Source organism: Podarcis cretensis (genome assembly GCF_951804945.1).
Source record: "Podarcis cretensis genome assembly, chromosome: 6".
NCBI classification, from domain to species: Eukaryota; Metazoa; Chordata; class Lepidosauria; order Squamata; family Lacertidae; genus Podarcis; species Podarcis cretensis.
In genome coordinates, this window is record NC_137175.1 from 29099689 (window position 1) to 29119403 (window position 19715).

Below are 19715 nucleotides of genomic sequence, written 5' to 3' on the forward strand. Positions count from 1 at the left end.
TAAATTTAATGTGGTTTCCTAGAAACTGACTCATGCTTTCCTGCTGTTGACTGGACCCATCTGTCTGTAGTTTTCCTTTCTGGAGATTAGGGAAAGGAAGCTCTGGCCTTGATACAAAATTCTTCACCCTTGATAGTTTTTCATGAGCAAAAGCCACATCGGATACAATTACACTCCTTGGTTTTGTACAGGGCATATAATGGGTGATCACTCAAACTGTGGCAAGCAAGGGAAACTTTGCATTTAATTTAACAAAGGCAATGCTGAGTCAGCTCCTTTGGTATTTGCAACATCCGCTTCTGCTGTTTCATGTGAAATGCTAACTTAAACTAGGGTTCCAAGTGAGAACCACAGTCTTCAGAACAGCTTGCAGATTGTAAACCTGCTGTAAATTAATAGGGTGGGTGCAAAAGGGCTTCCAATATTAGAAAAATAAAATTTTGTGTTTGTTCTTTGAATAACTGTGTTCCAGGTGATGGCTTGGTAGCTTGGATGTCGAAATAGTTTCTTATTAATTGTGACACTCCTTCCCAAGGAGAAAATTGTCCCAGCATAGTCATTCTTTGGGTTCCTTATTAAGCAGAGTTTAAACACTTAGTCCAGAACGAAGAAGCAAGCCCCCTGAAGGTTAATGGCATATGATTTAAGAGTTTTATCTGCTCTCTTCTGCGAAAATTGTTCACTTGCTATCTTAATATGCTGGTGGCATGATTTTTCAGCTGTGGTCTACAATGTTTCCACTCTATGCAATGTTTGTTCAGAGTGTTTATTCAGAGAGCATTTATTCCTATGATTATATAACATTACCCAATAACACTTTTTTCTTTCCTTAGCTCACAATTCAAATGATAAAATACTGTAAACACAAAGTATAAAAATCAACAGTCTGCAGCATAAACATTTTCCAACAGAGAGGATAATAGAAACAGTTAACCACTGTTTATGTGCTGTACATTTTTAGTTAAACACTTTAAAATTGGATTTTAAACCCTGGGAGAAAAGTCTTCACCTGCATGCACTTAAAGAAGGTGCTGGATGAGCTTCTGTGGGAAGGGTGTTATAGAACAGGAATCTTAGCACTAAGAAGGCCCACTGCTTGACAGCCACCTGGAGCAGATCTTGAGGTTTCAGTTGCCCAACACTTTAAACTGCGTCTGGACAGACTTGGCAATTGGGGCTGCTAATGAAGCACTAGCATAATATGATCTAATTGTCCAGTTAACAATCATACAGTTAACAATCATACAGGCCTATTTTGGATCAAGTGCAGTTTCCAAATTATTTTCAAAAGCAGCCCCTTGTATACAACAGAAGCAGCCATTTGTACAACTCACTGCAATATAGATGGGTTGTCAGTGCATAGTTAATTGTAACTACATTATCTCAATTTACATATGGTAATAGCTGATAAAAGATATTCCAGGCAACAGAGGCCACTCAGGACTCTAATGGCAATGCTGGATGAATGAGCACATATAAACTGTGTTATCTGATATTCTTTAGCGCGCAGTACAGCCCCCTTCAAAATAGGTCTAAAACCCAGGTGATGAATCACCCACCAACATTATCTCAATTGTGTCTGGATTGAGTTTCAGTTCATTTGCCTTCATACAGTCCATTACCATGCCCAGGCACTGGTTTAGGACACCAGCAGCTGCACCTGAATTTGAGAAAGCTGAGTGTCATTTGCATATCTCTGGACCTCTCTCAGCAGTTTTGTGTAGGTGTTGAACAGCAAGGAGTAGAGAACAGAACCCTGCAGGATGCCAAAGTAAAACTGCCAAGGGGTCAATAAATGCTCCTCTAGCACTACCCTCTGGCATCAATTATCCAAATAGGAATGGGACCCACCACTAAGTGGTGCTTCCAACGCTCAACTTAGATAGCCTTCCCAGAAAGGTACTGTGGCCAGTGCATCAAAAGCCACTTGGAGGTCCAAGGAAATCAACAGTGTTTTATTCCTGCTTTCTCCTTCCTAGAGTGATCAAGGCAGTTTCTGTCCCAAACTCAAACCTGAAGCCTTAACTGAGATGGTTGAAAAATCAGTTTCATCCAAAAGTAACAAGCTTGTTAGCGACAACTTTCCTGGGCACCTTACCTAGGAAGGGGATGCTTGCCACTGGCCTAGGAGCCAATGTGGTGTAGTGGTTAGAGTGTTGGGAAACCAGGGTGCAAACCCTCACTCAAGTTTACAAAGCACATTTGGTGACCTTGAGCCACTCACAGCTTTCAAATTTGACTGGGTGATAAGCATACTTCTTGGGGGGAGGGAGTTGTGGTGTCATTACTCTGCATAACTCTTAACTTCTGCTAGTTAGGGCAAAAATTTTTTTTAAATATTTATTTCAAATTTCTATATTGGCCTTCCATAAGAAAAGACTTCTCTTCCCAGAAGGAAAAATGCATAAAAGGAAAATACAGGAACAATTAAAATGCTGGTAAAGCAAATTGGGACAATCTTTGTTGGCGTACGTCTTACCTGGGAGACTATGGAAGAGTGCACCTTTGTGGGTAAAGTCAAACATTTGGAGAGTTTCAGCACCTGCTGTGGTTGTAGAGACAGATATAGAAGAGATATTTTTTACTGCAGTTGGAGCAGATAAAGGCTTCTGGTTTTGCTGCTACAGGTTTCAACACCACCACACAGCTGTATTCACATGGGGGGTTTGTTGGCGGGGGGGGGTGTCAATACAAAATGTACACTGTCCTGATTGAAATGGTCTTTGACTGGTGGGTCATAGCCTGATCCAAGGTGGGTCACAACAGTGGTACTACTATCATGCAAATATATGGTAAAATATAAAGAAATAGGTTCCCAAATGTATGTTTGGGTTAAAAGTGGGCCATGAGTCTAAAAAGGTCAAAGATACCTGCTGTAGAGGACATTGAAATCAGCTGAGTAGAGTTCATTGAGCGAATTATGATATCCTGTAAGTAACTGCTCAAAACATCAGCTCCCTCCAGCAGCTTTTCTTTTCCTTTCAGGGCATCCAAGTGAAGCTTCTTTCATCCTGTGTTTAGAGTGACTCATGGTTGGGACAGAGCCAGCTCACTGCTATTATGCATTAAAAGATCACATTGGTGTGTGTTAGCACTGATGGAGGAAGAGCTAGATCAGCAGTGGGGAACAGGATTTGGCCGGTGAGCCAGAAGGGCTCCTCCACCCCTGTGGCTATTTTGACAAGTGGGTGGCACCATCCACCTGTCAGTCGCATGACATGACCATGATATCAGGTTACCCAACATAAAATGAAAGAATCAAGAGCACACTCTTAAGCGAGCTCCCAGTTCTTTCCTTTCTTCTTTTCCAGCCCATTTTACTGTAGTATTTTACTTAATTACATTTTTATGCTGCCCTTCCTCTAAAGAGCTCAAGGTGTAGCATGCTGCCTTTTCTTCTTCTCCCCACCTCCTACTCTGTGTTGTTTTCCCGGCCTGACCAGCCTCCAAGGAATGTTATGGAGAACAGCTGGTCCGAAAGGCACCCAGTGAGTCACTCATGGTTGAGAGAGGATTTGAATCTGGGTCTCCTCACCCCTAGTCCCACTTGTTAAATACTACACCACACTGGTTTTCTTTACACGCATCCCTCTTCATACAGAAATTTCACTTGCACCGCCCACCATCTACTCCAAGGTATAACCTCCATCCCCAAATAATACTGATATGGCATTTCTTCCAAAGTGATGAAAATAGGTGTGTTGATAATAGAAACAAAGATTTACTATGAATATTCCTTAGCTTGCAGCCAGCTTCCTTGGGAATAATTCATAAGTGCTGGCTTGTTTCTCTTTTTTTAAACAATGACAAATAGACATTCCAGAAAAAGAAATCAAGGTAGCCGAAATAAGAGTTAGCTGTTAAGAAACCTGATATAGGCCCTAGCAACGGGAGAGGCAGAATGTAGGTCAGTGCCTTTTGTAGGCTGATGAAATTATTGTGGGAGCTCCCAGAGGAAAATAAAATATGTTGCCTGTAAAGATAGAAGAAGAGAAACTTTTATAAGTATTAGAATTTATTGATCTTCTGTTCCAAAAATGAGGAGATGTTGCTAATTGCCTTAAGGTGAAACGTAGCCATTATCCAACATTATGGAACAAAATGGGGGGGGGGTGGATTTAAAGAAACTGACTTGTATTCGTAGTAGCAGCTGCTGCTTGGGATTGTTGAATCTTCCCATCCATTTGGAACTTATGAGATGGTGGGCTGCAGTGGGGGAAGGATAAGGTTATATAGTAGAATGGATCCAAAGCTGCCCTTTCATTCACAGGACTCCTTCCATGACTTGTCTTTGATCCAGTGGAGGATCAACTAATGGAAGGTGCTAGGTGCTATTTCTCACTGATTTTATCAACACCACCCCTTGAACCCATCTGCTTTGAAAGGTTGGTGGACCCTCCAGCACAGCTTAAGAGGTGATGGGGGGGGCTGTAATGGAGGGGGTGAATTGTCAGTACAATGCCTCCTTTCCATTTGCATTACAGACACCAGTGGTGCCTTTTACATCAGCACAACTCCACTGACTGGATTTTGGAATCCAACCCAGTATTTCATCTATATATTCCCAGTTTCTTTGCTTCTCGCAGACTCTTGTTAGCTATGCTCTGTGCTGTCATCACAATTTCTAGAACTGCTGTCATCACTAATTGGGAATAGAGGTGTCTCGGGCTACATACTGATTGCTATTCCTCCTTTGATGTTGTAGCAACAGAAGCAAACAATTTTTGCAGCTTTGCCCTATACAAAGGCAAACGCCACCAGTTCTGCATCTCATTTATGTGCTTTGGGGAACAGTTTTTTTTTTAAGGTGCTGCATATTGCAGATAATTAATGAATTTAAAATATATTTAAAGACTTTTCAGCCAGTCTTCTCAGTATAGGCTCAGGCATTCAAAGGCTGAACAAGCAGAGATCTTTTAATCACTGAAAAAATATGGATTATTCTAAAATGGAATTGATTATCTTAGTCCCCTGTCTAAATTTAGAAAGCTGCAATCATTCCTGTGTTTCAGAGTGAGCAATAAAATTCTATTTTGAGAGAGTAGCTATTGCCATAGAAACATTTATTTAAATCTAAACCCAATTTTGTGTGTGCCTTCCAAAATAGTTTTTAGAAATCATTTTTGATTAATGAATTGCTGTTCTCTAGTACAGATGTACCATACTTGCATTGGGTGTTTCATGGGCAAGGCTCAAATGAATGTTTCTGCCATGGTGCATGAAAGAACATGGAAAGAAAAACTCAGTGTACATTCAATATAGCACTAGCTTGTTTAGACCACACAACAAACCAGCACACCTTTTAAGCACTTGCCACCTTGTATCCATCTCTGTGGGTGGTTGCTACAAGGAACACATTGTATTATAAAGAGGACCTTTGCATTCTAATGTTCTATTAAGTCTCCCAGCCTCTGTACCAGTTGCCTAACAATCCATTTCACTGAAAGATGAATGGAATCAAGAATGCTTAGGGTGCACCCTGTTTGTTTGACTTGCAGGCAGAGCCAAATCTTAGAATAATCTGCATCTGATTAAAGGGATACCAAGCCATTGCAGAGGGGATGCAGGTGGCGCTGTGGGTTAAAGCCTCAGCGCCTAGGACTTGCCGATTGAAAGGTCGGCGGTTCGAATCCCTGCGGCGGGGTGCGCTCCCGCTGCTCGGTCCCAGCGCCTGCCAACCTAGCAGTTCGAAAGCACCTCCGGGTGCAAGTAGATAAATAGGGACCGCTTACCAGCGGGAAGGTAAACGGCGTTTCCGTGTGCGGCTCTGGCTCGCCAGATGCAGCTTTGTCACGCTGGCCACGTGACCCGGAAGTGTCTCCGGACAGCGCTGGCCCCTGGCCTCTTAAGTGAGATGGGCGCACAACCCCAGAGTCTGTCAAGACTGGCCCGTACGGGCAGGGGTACCTTTACCTTTACCTAAGCCATTGCAGCAAAAATTAGTAAAGTGCCTGCAAGGTGGCATGGGGTTAAAAGGTACATGGGTTTGTTCCAAGCTCAAGCAAGCATTTGGATTCCCTGAAATCAGTCCCATCAGAATGAAGGCTATCATTTTCCTTGAATATGAGCAAATTATCCATGTGAAATGTGACCTTCTTAATAGTCTCTCATTACTTGCACATTATGTTATCTTAACTTGTAATAGCAGGTTTAGCAAAGGGCAGCTCATCACTGGAAATCAAATACCTTATACCAGATTTGTCACTGGTTTGCACACCTGTCAGAAGCAAATCTTGATGGAATTTATTGTCAAGTAGCTGTGTTTAGGATCACAGCCTTAGTGAAACACTGTACAACTCTACAGATGAGGGCATTAAGAGGCAAATATTGCAAAATAGCTTAATATTACCTGTGTGAGTACTGAGGGAATTGCCATTATGGTAATAATTTGCTTGAAATCCATTGTGCAGCATACTCTGCAGTGTTTTTGCTGTGTCTAATGGAGAGCAGACATACAGTGGTGCTTCGCAAGACAAAATTAATCCATTCCGTGAGGCTCTTCGTATAGCGGTTTTTTCGTCTTGTGAAGCAAGCCCATTGACAGCTTAGTGGATTAGCGCTATTAGCGGTTTAGCGGCTTTTAGCGGAACAGCTGATAAGCGGCTTATCAGCGGATCAGCTGATAAGCGGCTTAGGGAAAGGGGAAAAGGGGGGGGGAACCCGCAGGAACTCGCAAGACATTTCGTCTTGCGAAGCAAGCCCATAGGGAAATTCGTTTTGCGAAGCGCCTCCAAAACGGAAAACCCTTTCATCTAGCGGGTTTTCCGTCTTGCGAGGCGTTTGTCTTGCAGGGCACCACTGTAATTCTTAGGGTGGAACAGACGGAACACTGGAAAAAAGACACCCAGGCCCTTCAAATGGAAAAGTCTAAATTTGGTATTTTTGCAGGTGATATGTTTAGGTCAATGGGTTTCACATTGTTAAATCTGAATATGCCCAAGGGCTACATTTAACTTGTTAAATAGACTTTTGCCAATTCAATCAAGCATGGACCATTTTGTAGAATTAAGTTGGAAGTCCAGCCCTAAAACTCACAACATCCTTCTTGAATATGTCAGATTTTGATATGAACCCAATAAAAAAGTTATTTTGTTTTTTTTATTAATATTTTTATTAATTTTCCAGGATAAATTTATACCAAATTAACCATCCAATACTCACTTAATTATTCTTTTAGACTTCCATCAGCATGTCTGACAATTCTCCATATTATCTCTTTATCTCACATTTCTCAATTTTATATTGCACTTTACCAATCTTAATCATAACATATTTTTAAAGCAATATTTCTATCAATGTTTTTCACAGAGCTTCTTGAAAACCAACAATTAGCAATTGATCATCACAAACAGTTTTGATATACTCTGTAAATTTCTTCCAGTCCTCGGTGAATTTCTGGTCTCTTTGATTCCTGATTCTCCCCGTTAGTCTGTCCATTTCTGCGTATTCCATCAATTTCATTCTCCATTCTTCTCTTGTGGGCATTTCTTCCTGTTTCCACTTCTGCGCCAGCAAAATTCTGGCTGCTGTAACTGCATACAAAACTAATTTCACATCTTTTTTACTAATTTCATTACCCAATATACAATAATGTATACCCAATGTGTTCCCTGAGAAATTATTCTGGAATGTCATACATCCTGAAATTTACATTTTCGCCTTTTGAAGTACCATATAACCCAAATGTATTAGAGTTTATTTTGTAGCCATGTTTGTTCTTGTATCTACGATCATCTTTAAACTAGATAGTTTGTTTCCTTTCAGTGTGGCTTTTTGGGGAGAGGTGAGTGGGTCCTCTGTAAAATAGTGTAAAATAGTACATGGCTTTGTAAACTATGCACATGTGGAGACAGAATATCTTGAAATTCTTGTGTCTCAAGTGTAATGCACGATACAGAGTTCATTATCAAACTGCAATACCCTTTTGGATTGAGGAATTTTACAAAGTCAACTGCATGTTATCAAACTGCTGTTAGGAGATATCAGTAAATTAGCTTTTGCAAGATGTCCATGTTATCATTCCACATACTACACAGGAGTAATGAGTAGCTTGTGCTTTCTTGGTTTGCATTTTGTGTGTGATGGTGACTGCTTAAGATTAAACTATTAATCTATCCCTATGATTATTTGGATTGCTCGTTTTGAATTCCTCTTTCCCCCATTTGCAACATGTATCTGTCCCTCCTTTATAAAGGATGAGAGTGTAGACACTACCTAGTGAACTCAACTGGTATCATAATTAATCATCCAGTAATGCTGGAATAGTCAACCATGTATTGATTTTATCCCACTTCCACCATGGGACTAGATTGGTTTAAATCGCAGGTATTCTACTTTTTAATATATTGGTGATCCACCATTACAAACTCAAAGGGTTTGTGATACTGGGTAGAACAGAATAATGCAAGTCAGCAATTGTTTTGAAACAATTATGGTTCCTTATTTGTTCATTCATTGCACTGAGCATCACACATAACTGTGTCTGTCTTCCTGGATTGTGAGTGACTGAGTTCTTGCCCAAGTAAACAAATGTTCCTCAATAAGCTGACTGATGCTCTTGGCTCCAGATAAAAAGCCCATTTCTTTCTCTGCAGCATTGTTTTTGCCAGCTTTGCAACAAACAAGTCTTTTAGATGTAAAGTCAAGTTCTACTGCCAGTTTGTTCTCTGCTACAGTAAAACACTTTAAAAAATAAGAACCGTGCAAATTTAACTTTGGTTATGGTTGTTGTTGTTGTTTAAAAAAGGTGTGTGGTACATACATACTAGTTCTGCATTCTTGTGCTGACTTGTTTAATATGAAGTCGCTGCTATTTAAAGATTAAACCATTTTTTAACATCTTCACACACAAATTCAAATAATCTTGGCCAGCTGCCAGCAATCTTTTGAATGTTGGCCAAGACTGGAGGCAACCAAGAATGCCTGGAAATAATTAATCGAAATAGATGGTACCAACTTCTGAAATGCTATTTTCTGAAAATAGCTGTTGCCAGAAAAATGACAAATAGCTAAGCAGCATATATATCAAAAGTAAGCAACCTGTTTATATAGGTTTAAAAGAAATTTCATTTGACTGGAATAAGTCTAGTGTTGTGCTTATCTATACTTAAGAGAAAGTAAGAATTCAGAATTACTAATTCTTCATGTCTGTTGCTTCTGACATTATGGCCCCAAGTGCTGATGAAGGAAATCTGTGAGTTTTAAACGTTCCATGAGCCTGTAATGTTTCACCCAGTTTCCAGCTAAAAGTACACTTCATATTGCAGAATAGATCACCTGCTTTGCATGCAAAATATCCCAGGTTTGATGCTGCAGCTCCAGTTCCTGGATATTGGGTAGGAAGACTCCACATGACCTTTACCTAAGAAGTTGGAACGCCGCTGCCTGAAAGAAAGCTAGATGGACTATTACTGCATGCAGTAGACCATAGGTTTACTCAATAACTGACTTCTTGTGGTGATACCTTCTGGAACTTAGAGATGAAATAGAGGATAAGACAGGTGCTCCTCTGAGCTACTAAATGCTAGAGAATAGCTAACAAATAAAACTAATTAGATTAGCCATTATTTGTCCATACTATGGTATGTACAAACTGTAGGGGTGATTATTTCCAAGGTTTCAGTTTGAACACCATATTTTACCAGACTCTTGTGTATTGAGCTAAACACTTGCTAGGCATTAATGTTTTGATGAAAAGTTTGAGATGCTTTTCTTGCTGTTCTGTCACAGGTTTGTGGCCTCATGTCCTCTGGGGCTCTGAAGCAGATTATTCTGAGGAAAGATAGATGGCTCTGTGAGGAGAGGAAGGATAATCACTTCTGGCTTCCTAAATTTAGTATTTTTCCTCTTTAGGTGCTCATTTGGGGCTTAAAGAGCAGGAATGATTGGGAGGCTATTTATGTTAACATCCCAGGAAGGAGAAATATTTCCAATGCAGATGTGTTGTGTATGCTTTACATCCATAACAAAACTATCAAAAGCCATTTTCCAATGTGAGAATTCCCTTCGTCTTTTGAGGTGTATTTCCCTCCTCCTCTTCTAGTTTATATTCAATACCATCCACAAACAGTATTTATTCAGAGTTAATTATGAGGAGGAAAATCAGTATTCATTATGTAATGCCTGGGAAAGTCCTTGTAATAAGTGCCCTTTGAGTAATGCAAGGTCGCTTTTTAATGAATGCTGAAAACAGACCAGGGAAAAGATGAGGGCTTCAAGTAGGTATGGCTTGCAACAAAATATTGCAGTGTGTGTTCTTCTCACAGGTGTGTCCTATTCAGAATTCCTTCTAGGCAGCCATGGCTGCACCTAGCAAATAATTCTGTTCTTTCCTTTCCACCTTTGCTTTTACAATGGACACGCAACATTCTGTGGCTACTGAGCATGCTCATTGGACTGGCTTTGGGTAGGGGCAGGATTGGTCAATAAATTTAATGTATGTCTTGGGGTTCCCCCAGGTATACAGTTTACTCCCTCTTGTTTCTCTGTAGTCCTGTTTTGACTCTGTTTCTGTCAGTACTGACTGCTTTAGTTAACTGTTAAGAGGGAGAATCAGGATGCAATGCACATGCAATGCACATATTTCAGTGGACTGAAGCACAGAGTGTACAACTGCCTACACTCAAACCTTTCTTACAAACAATATCAAGTATGTTCTTCTTTTATTCATCTCTGTCTTCTGGTACTACTTCAGAGAGAAACAACTTTGGGGCTAGTATTTCATATCAACTGGATTAGGAGGTTGTGTTTGGACATAATGATAAATTATGGGCTATTGTTGAAAAGGCAAGGCTTGTGCTTGAATGATCCACGTCTCCTATTTTTTCTCCAGTGTAGCCAAAGAAGGAAACGGTTTTCATCTAACCATAGTTTAGCCTTACGTCTGAACCTGGAAAAACTATGGTTAATCTTAACTGTGGCTTATTGAAACAAGTCAGCAACAACAAAAACCATTGGTTAGCTGCCTTCTGACATAATTATACATAATGAGTTGGCCACTGAGTGGCTGAAGAGTTGTGAAGTAAACAAGCAAAACAGTAGCTTACCCTACATTTTTCTATATAAAATGCTTGAGCTGACTTACAAAGTAAGATTAAAATAATTTCAAATACACATAGCCTGTTTAAAATATACAAAATACATATTTGAAACCATAAAATATTAAAATCAAAGAAGCTGGTTTACAATAAAAACAGGTTTTCATGCTTAAAATATATAGGTAATTTTAATATAGTCCCTAGATAGGAGTAAAGACTTTTATTGTTAGGTTAACTTTATATGCCAACTATTCTGTAACTGTTGCCAAAGGAAGTTGGAATCCACCTTATAAGCTCTTGTAGCGACACCCACCTACAAGTATGCACTAAACTCTCAAATTTCAGCACATGTGCATCACTTTTCAGTTAGCTTAGATCCAGGTCCTTGTAAAACTGGCAGAATATGGATGTGTCGGTGGCATTATTTATTTATTTTTAAGTTCATCTTATTTGTGAGATCGCTTTCTGACAGGAGCTGCCTTTTTATAGAAAAAAAAATGAATTATTGTGACACCTTCAAACTAGGAATTTTATTAAAGTATAAGCTTTCAAGAACTATAATTCCACTTCATCAGATGTCTATACTAGAGATTCTGTAGTTACTGCTAAAGAAAGCTGGCACCTGACGAAGTTGACTCTAGCCCATGAAAGCTTGGGCCTCATCAAAATGGATTCGAGTTGTATTCATTGTAGCTCTGTGGTGAGCTTTCCATCACTGAAAGGGTTTCTCCTTGCATAATGGAAGCTTCACCTCCTCTCTTCACCCATGTGCCCCCTAAATCTGTTTTAGAGGTTCCCTCAACCCTCTGGAGCAAATTTGAGGAGGTCATGGGGCACGCAGGAGGGAGGAGAGGGAGGAAAGTCCTATTGAGTAAATGGAAGTCATTCCGCTCACACAATTAGGCTCTTTTGTCTTTAAGCTGCTACAAATGCTTTGTTATTTACTGAAACTATATAGCAAGTTTATTATATGAAGTTTTAGTTCCACATCAAGAAAATTGTGGAATGCCCCATTGTTCTAGCTCCAAAATTTGCGTGGCTATTAGTAAGCCTGGAGCTTTATTTCTCAAAAATATTGTTTTTCAACAAAAGTGAGCATGGCTGGTGTCTCACAGCATCTTTCTGTGGCATTTCTCATTTTCTAGGTCCAAGTGCCAGGTTGGTCAAGATACTGAAACTTTCCACTGATGGGTTCAAACACCAAGAGGTGGTTTTATCAGGACCTTCTATATAAAGCAAAATTGCAGGCTTCAACCCCACTACTGTGTAGCCCCTTTCAAGTGTGGCTTGCTTTATAGCTTTTTGGAGGGTTCTTCCTCACTTTTTCCATTATCTTCCAGTCTGTGTTATCGTGTTCCTTTTGAATTTCACAGCAGGGTAGTGCTGGCTATTAATGTGCTTTGGGCTGCTCCGTGCATAGGCTGACCTATTCTGCATCTATGCTTGTTAGCTTCTCTAAACATTGTTACCAATTTGCTTTTCCTCTCAACTCACTGGGTTTTTGCTGCTTCCCTTCTCTCCCTCCACACTTTCTCGCTGCCGCTGTCGCAGGTTCGGCATGCCTAGTGGGCTATAAAAAGACACCGCCACCAGTCCCACCTCGGACCACCTCAAAGCCGTTCATCTCTGTCACCGTGCAGAGCAGCACCGAATCGGCACAAGACAACTACCTGGACAACCAGGACCACAAGAGCGAGGTCAACAGCCAGTCGGGACTGAGCAATTCCTCGGATAGCTTAGACAGCACCAGACCACCCAGCGTGACAAGAGGGAGCATTGTGCCTCCAGCCAGGGAGCCTCCTGAGTTACCCCAGAAAAATGCAACCTTGAAGAGCGACAAGGGGACCCTGACAAGTGAGGAGCCAAAGGTGGAGAATATCCCCAAAAGGAAGCTGTCATCTATAGGAATACAAGTATGGAATTGTTTGTTCTCATTAGCACTAGAAGATGTTCTTAATGTAACCATTTTTACATGTGCATCCTTGTTTCACTGCTCTGGCATCTGTGCCCGCTTGGTGTGCCTCTGCTGAACTTTGACTTTATAAAAGTCCAGGGGCACTTGAGAAGAAATTAATTAAGGCATATATAGCAAACAGGCCTCTAGGAAAATTCTTCTTTGATAACCCCCACGTATTGGTAGCACCACAAGTCCACTTGTTGAAGCCCATAAGAGAGAGGTGTTTACAGGGCAGACATGCTAAAGAATCACAGGGTTCAGCCCTATCCTAAGATGTGCATTGTACAATTGAATCAACCCAGTTCTAAATCAAGAGACGTTTACCATATTAAAAAAAAAATCAATTTCCTATATGCCACACACAGTGTAGTAAACCTTGGCTGTTATTCAGTAAGATTTCGACTATTGCATGGCAAATGTTCTGATTGCAGAATTCTGCAAAAACACATGCAAGTTCAAATATTGTGGAAGTGGCATACTAAGTACTTAAACATACAATTTCATTGGCTTTCTGTCAAATAATGATTCTTTGGTTCCTGGGTTTCCTGTAAATTCACAGGGAATCCAATGGCAATGTTAAAATATAGTCAGGAATGCATGCAGTGCTGTACATGATGCAGAAAAGAAAGCTACTTTGGGGAACATTTAAATAATAAGTAATGTTCTGCCTTCTGCTGTCAGATTTCCAGAACAGCTACGCATTCCTTCCTTACTGGAAGCTTTGCAGTTGCTTCCAAAGACTTGTGCTCACCCAAGTAAGAAAGTACCTGAGTGCAAATCTAATTGTTGTTAGCAGGAACAAATACATGTTCTTTACTGCACAAAACCTTTTGTGTGTTGGTCTTCGAACAATGAGTATTTCTAGGTTACCCAACTTATTTATTTATTCAGAATATTTATCATCTGATTCATTAAAAAAAAAACTAACTACAGCAGTGTACAACAAGATACAAATATGAAATTCTTACACAGCAACAAATACAAATAAAACAGATCTGGCAGAATTACACAGTGGCCAGTGACATGCTAGAAATGTCCGGGATGAATGGAAACGTTATAAGCAGAGGCTGAAAACACAGTTTGTGCATGTCTCATTATAGGAGGAAAGAGTATTCTTCTTTTTAAAATACGTTTTCCATAGAGTAAATGCTTCTTAAAGCAGAGAAAGCATACAGTTGTTCACTTGTTGCAAAGGATCCAGGCACATTACCTCCAGGCTTGTTTATTCATGAGATAATTTGTACCCTGCTTCATCCACCTAAAAGGAGCCTTCAAGAGAAGGTTAACAATAGTATTAAAATAAAAAAGCAAATATTAAAACGCAAGCATGAAACAACAGTGAATGAAAACACAGGTTCAGTCCCTTTACGGGACAGCTGCATATTGTTGCATTGCAGAGGGTTAGGCCAGATGATCCACAGGGGCCCTTCCAACTCCACAAATCGATGAAATCTCACCAAATCTAGCAGCAGAAAGACAAGTTAGTGCTTCTGTTGTGAAGATACTGAGATGTTGGTTGTGAAGATACTGGTATCACAGGCACCCATTGGATAATGCCTGCGACATAATAGAACTGTCCTATGTCCCCACTCCATTTTATGTTAACACTTAGTTGGCTTTTTAAAGAATAATTTAAAATAGCTTATGTAATAGTACAATTGCTGAATCACAACTGCAAAAGCACTTGTGTAGCTCTTTACAACAGGGCGCTAGCAAAGCTGCTTCTTTCCCACACTCTGTAAAACACTCCACCATTATTATTAGTTACCTTTTCTTCACATTTCACGTTGGAAGCTTGAAACTGTGTACTTCCTCTATCCTGCATCAGTCACATCCCTCTGAGACATGCTGTACCAACTCTCCTTTCCTCTTTATCCCACCCTCTGCCTATTTACAGTACACATGGGAATACAGTTTTGTGCTCCTAGAAGTGCACTGGCGCAAATATAAGCACTAAAGGAAAACTGTCTTGGGTTTAGATAGCCAAAGGTTATGCAAATTCATATTGGCTAAAGCTGCTGGCATCTTTGAAGCTAGGAAGTTATCTCCTCCTACAAGGCATAACACCAGTCTGTGCTATACTGTCTTTTTTACACTTTATTTGCATTGCTTTGCCTGCTGGGAGCTTTTGATGCAGTCACTTCGCCTTCACCAAAAGTCTTCAAACGGAGCTATAAATTGTTGCATTGCTGAGGTCTACAGCAGTTCTGAGTACTACCTTGACACTGATTCTTCCCTATGCAAGCAATAACTTGTGTTCCCTCTGGGTTGTTTGTTTTTTCCCATCCCATTCCCAAATACTTGGTGAATAGGTGGGGAATTACAGAGAAACGCCATCTTTAAAATGTCCTTTTAAGAGCAGCTGTAAGTATAATATCAAAATATTAAAACCTTTCCTTTATTATACTCCAGCCACTTAAAACAGTCTAAATAATATGCAGCAGAAGGATAGGATAAATATGGCATCTTTGTGCCTTCTTCCTAATAGCAAGTTCACCTGGTGTCTATACAAGAACATTAGTGATTCTTGTTTTTATCCATAAGCTGCCTTGAGTCCCATCAGGGAAGAAGGCAGGGTATGAATAAACAAATAACTGTGTAATAAAGCCAATATTCCTATTAAGAGTTCTGTTTTGCCCCATCCCAGTGCTTCTAAAGTTCCCTCTAGGATCATCTCACCAAGAAAGTATATTTTTTTTTATAAAAAAAATTAAAGCAGTTTAAAATTTCACATCGCAGATGCATAACTATTCAGTTAAAAATCCCTGACTAAACAAAAATCTACTGTGAATGGCAACAGCCTTGAAATTAGCTTTAGATAGGATGGCATTGGCCTGGTTTATGGTGCCAGCAGCCTCGTTTCCCTCCCTCTCTCTCTCCCCATCTCCATAGCGAAAAAGAAAGAAAAGAAAATGTGCTGCCTTTTGATGTGTGGTGTCTGCATGACCAGTGCATGTGTGTGTGTTTGTGTGCGTGCATGCCTCCTTCCTTCAAATGTGAATTCTAGCAGCAAGTTTTTGTGTTTTTGTTTTTTTTGTTTGTATCTTTTTGTTAATAAGGTTGACTGCCTTCAGCCAGTGGCAAAAGAGGAGCCCCCTCCATCAGCCACCAAATTCCAGTCCATCGGGGTACAGGTAGAGGACGAGTGGCGGTAAGTGGAAGACGCAGGCTTTTTTGAAAAAAAACCTCGTCCAGCTGCAGTTTCCCATTTTATAGTTTAGTTCCCTCTTTCTTTTTTCCTGCCTCAAATCACTGAGCATTGATGGGTTGCAGAACCTCTCCCAGTAGTAGCATGTTGGCTTAGTAATGTAGGTGAATCATTGGAAACCTGGAATAAAAAAATAAAATACAAATAGAACTGGAAATGTAATTATAGATGTGTGCCAGTCTTTTTGTTTGGATGGCCTATTGCAGTGAGCAGGCAACCTTATAATTTTGTCTGTCTGCATGTGTGCGTGTGTGTCTGTGTGCAGAGAGGAACGGGGCAAGGAAACGCAGTTCAGCTGCAGGTGCCCCGAACAGATGCAGATCGTTGTGTCTGTGTGCCAAGTAACGAATCGGCCCTCCTCAAGGGCTGCTTCCTCTGATTCTCTCTCTTTCCCTCCTTCTCTTTGTAGCAACAGCCACTCTCACAGCATGTCAGCCAAGCAGGATACAGATTCTGATTCACAAGAACCGAACAACTCTACCTGTAAATCACCTGAGAGAAGCCTTGCTGATTGCCCCCCATGCAACAACTCCAACAGCCTTGATGCCAGTACGAGGCAAACAGCCATGCCCTCCCAGATCAAGAGAAACCTCTCCTATGGAGATAGCAATGACCCAGCCCTAGAGCCTTCCTCTCTTCCTCCTCCGGACCCCTGGCTTGAAACATCCACCAACACTCCATCAGAACCAACACAGCCGGGAGCTTGCCGAAGGGACGGGTATTGGTTTCAGAAGCTGCTGCAGGCAGAGACTGAAAGGTTAGAAGGATGGTGTCGTCAGATGGACCAAGAGACCAAAGAGAATAATCTCTCTGAAGAAGGTTGGTATGGATAATAAACTGACTCTGGTGGTAAAGGAGATTTCAGTCTGAAATGGTGAAATCTTTTCCTGGCACAGTGTTCATGAATGAGTGTGAGGCTGGGCCCAAATAGGAACTTACTGAAAGGAACACTTCGTATTTTTTTACTGGGGATCTTGTAGAGAAAGGAAGTGGAGAGCCTTGTTCAAATTCTTTTCTTCTTCAATATTGTAGGGACAGTGGCAACAATCCATAGTTTCTTCCGATGTGTTTTCCACTTCATTGTTTTCAGTGCTACTATGGAGAGAATCTGCTACCTAATTTTCCTTGAGATCACATTTAGCTATGTCACTCCATTCCCTATTCTGAGGAAATTAAAGTGTAAATGGAGCCTGAATGAGAATGCTCTCTTGAGACCTTTAAATGTGGCTGCAGAGTGGGTAGACAGAGGACTTCAGCGTCATTTTTTTGGAACACATCAGGGATGTATTCAAAAACCACATTTTTATGTGTGACTTAAAAAAAACAACTAAAACACTGCACCTGGTAAAACTGAAATGAAGTCAGTGTTGGGTGGAGATAGGCTAGCAAATAGCTGTTGCTCACAAATCTGTGATGAGGGTAAATTGCACTCAGAGATCTTGGGCTCTTTGATGGCGTTGTGTCCTCAAATGCTATGGAGGGGCCTTTGGGAGAATATTAAATAAGGCTTCTCGCTATCCCTGCTAGACTTCACTAGCACTGTATTACAAACAAAGAAACTGGCAGCAGTATGGCTGTCTGCCATTCCCGATGGTGGCTGCTGTACAGGGTATTGCTGTTGGCAGTAGAACAAGGGCTAACAAAACATGCCCTCACAAAGGAGCCATGAGTCATTTCTAATGGCTTGTCATTAATGGCTCCGAATGAAAAACACTTTGGTTATTGAAGGGAAAGGAAGATAAATCTGAAGGACAAAGGGAGCCACTCTCACCTCAAATATCCTTATATGTTCTATTTTTCAAAGCACTTCATCTTCTAAAATATACCTTTCTAATTCAGTCTTAGGCAAAGTCCTCAGTGCAGTGGGCAGTGCACAGTTACTAATGTCACAGAAGTTCCAGCAATTCCGTGGCCTCTGTGACCAAAACTTGGTGAGTGTGGAAATCTCTGCAATTGCTATAAATTGTGTCTAAGCGGGGGGAGTATTTGGTCACTTATTAGGCTTTTGCATAGGAAGTAAAAAATGTGGCAGTGTGCCTACAGTTCTCTTCTGCCAAGTACCTCAGTGCAGTTTTTTAACTCAGCCATGTTCCCATCCCAGAGAGACTCCTGGATGAGTTGTCTCTTCCCCAGTACCAATCCACATACAACCACAGTGTTAAATGGGATTTTTTAAAAAAACAAAACTTAAAACCATATGGTAATGTAGATCAAAGAGGATATGTGAGGACATAGCTGTGATTGAGGCAGCCACAGATTTGACCAAGTAAACCAGGAGAAACAAATTACCGTATTTTTCGCCCCATAGGACGCACCGCCCTATAGGACGCAACTAGGTTTTTTGGGGGGGAAATAAAGGGAAAAAAATATCCCCCCCCCAGGCATGGGGCTGGCGCGGGGGAAGCCCGAGCTTCCCCCGACCCCAGCCCCCAGAACAGCCTGCTATCCGCAAGCCTAGGGAGCCGCGCCGGCTTCAGGAAGCTCTGCGCAACCCTCCGGAGCCCGGCGCGTCCCCATAGGATGCACACACATTTCCCATTCATTTTTGGAGGGGGAAAAGTGTGTCCTATAGGGCGAAAAATACGGTATGTTAAATTGTACTTGAAAAGTATACGGATCTGCAGCAGGCAATTAAGAGTTTTCAATGTTGCAGTGCAGCGGAGGGGCGGGGGGAGAGAGAAGATAAGTTTCCGGCTTTAGTGCTATGTTGAATGCAGTCAGGAGATTCAGATGTTTCCACGTGAACTTAAAAACGACCTTCAAGTCTCATCTTCAACATTAACTCTGAATTAACTCACATTCTCTTTCTGTCAGAACCCCAATTCCAATCCCAGGCCCACAGCACAAGACCTTGCTGGTTTTTGGGATCTCTTACAATTGTCCATCGAAGACATCAGCATGAAATTTGATGAGCTGTACCACCTAAAGGCTAATGGCTGGCAGTTAACGGAGCCACCGGAGAAGAAGGTGAGCATGGAGTTTATAAAGAAATGGTGCTTAGCAGCACAAGTTCAGTTGGAGCATTTGAAAAGAGAAGAAAAGTGGCTTGGTCTGTGCTAGGTAGCTTAATTTACAGCATAATCCTAAGAGGTTTCTTGGAAGTTAAACCTGCTGCTCTAACCAATGGGATTTGCTTCCAGTAAATGTGCCTGATCAGTTTTTGTTTGATTTATTGTTTGATTTTCAAAATACACACACACACACACACACACACACACACACAGAGCACATGCTTCCAAGGCACTTTACAAAAATGAGACTAAATACAAAAAATAATAATGTTGCATATATTGGGGTCCTCAGGCATCTTGCAAAATTTAGAGGTGGTTGTAGAAAGTTTTGATACATTCCCTGTTTGCTGTTAAAAACACGGACTGCAGGAGTCTGTGTTTTCCCCTGACAAGGGGGGGGGGAATGGTAGAAAGTGTTTAGACCATTCTGAAATAGTATAAGAAAATTGGTGTAAAAATGCTAGATTAAAAGTCAGATCCTCCTGTCCAAATCTCCCTCCCCA

At 41.0% G+C, this 19715-nt stretch overlaps 2 protein-coding genes across 7 annotated transcripts in view; one reads left to right on the forward strand and one right to left on the reverse strand.

Moving 5' to 3' along the window:
- The window catches only part of TGIF2 (TGFB induced factor homeobox 2), a 379781-nt gene that overhangs the window by 332972 nt on the left and 27094 nt on the right, over nt 1–19715 (reverse strand). The window lies entirely within an intron of this gene.
- DLGAP4 (DLG associated protein 4) overlaps nt 1–19715 on the forward strand; it is a 338739-nt gene that overhangs the window by 314874 nt on the left and 4150 nt on the right. For 5 of the 6 annotated variants that reach the window (XM_079979044.1, XM_079979045.1, XM_079979046.1 and 2 more), the window contains 5 exons: nt 12588–12949; nt 16053–16144; nt 16611–17020; nt 18041–18132; nt 19016–19168. In XM_079979044.1, the coding sequence (XP_079835170.1) occupies nt 12588–12949; nt 16053–16144; nt 16611–17020; nt 18041–18132; nt 19016–19168 (1109 nt within the window). Of the gene's footprint in view, nt 1–12587; nt 12950–16052; nt 16145–16610; nt 17021–18040; nt 18133–19015; nt 19169–19715 lie in introns of those variants that run through there. The other variant, XM_079979048.1, reaches the window with a different exon arrangement.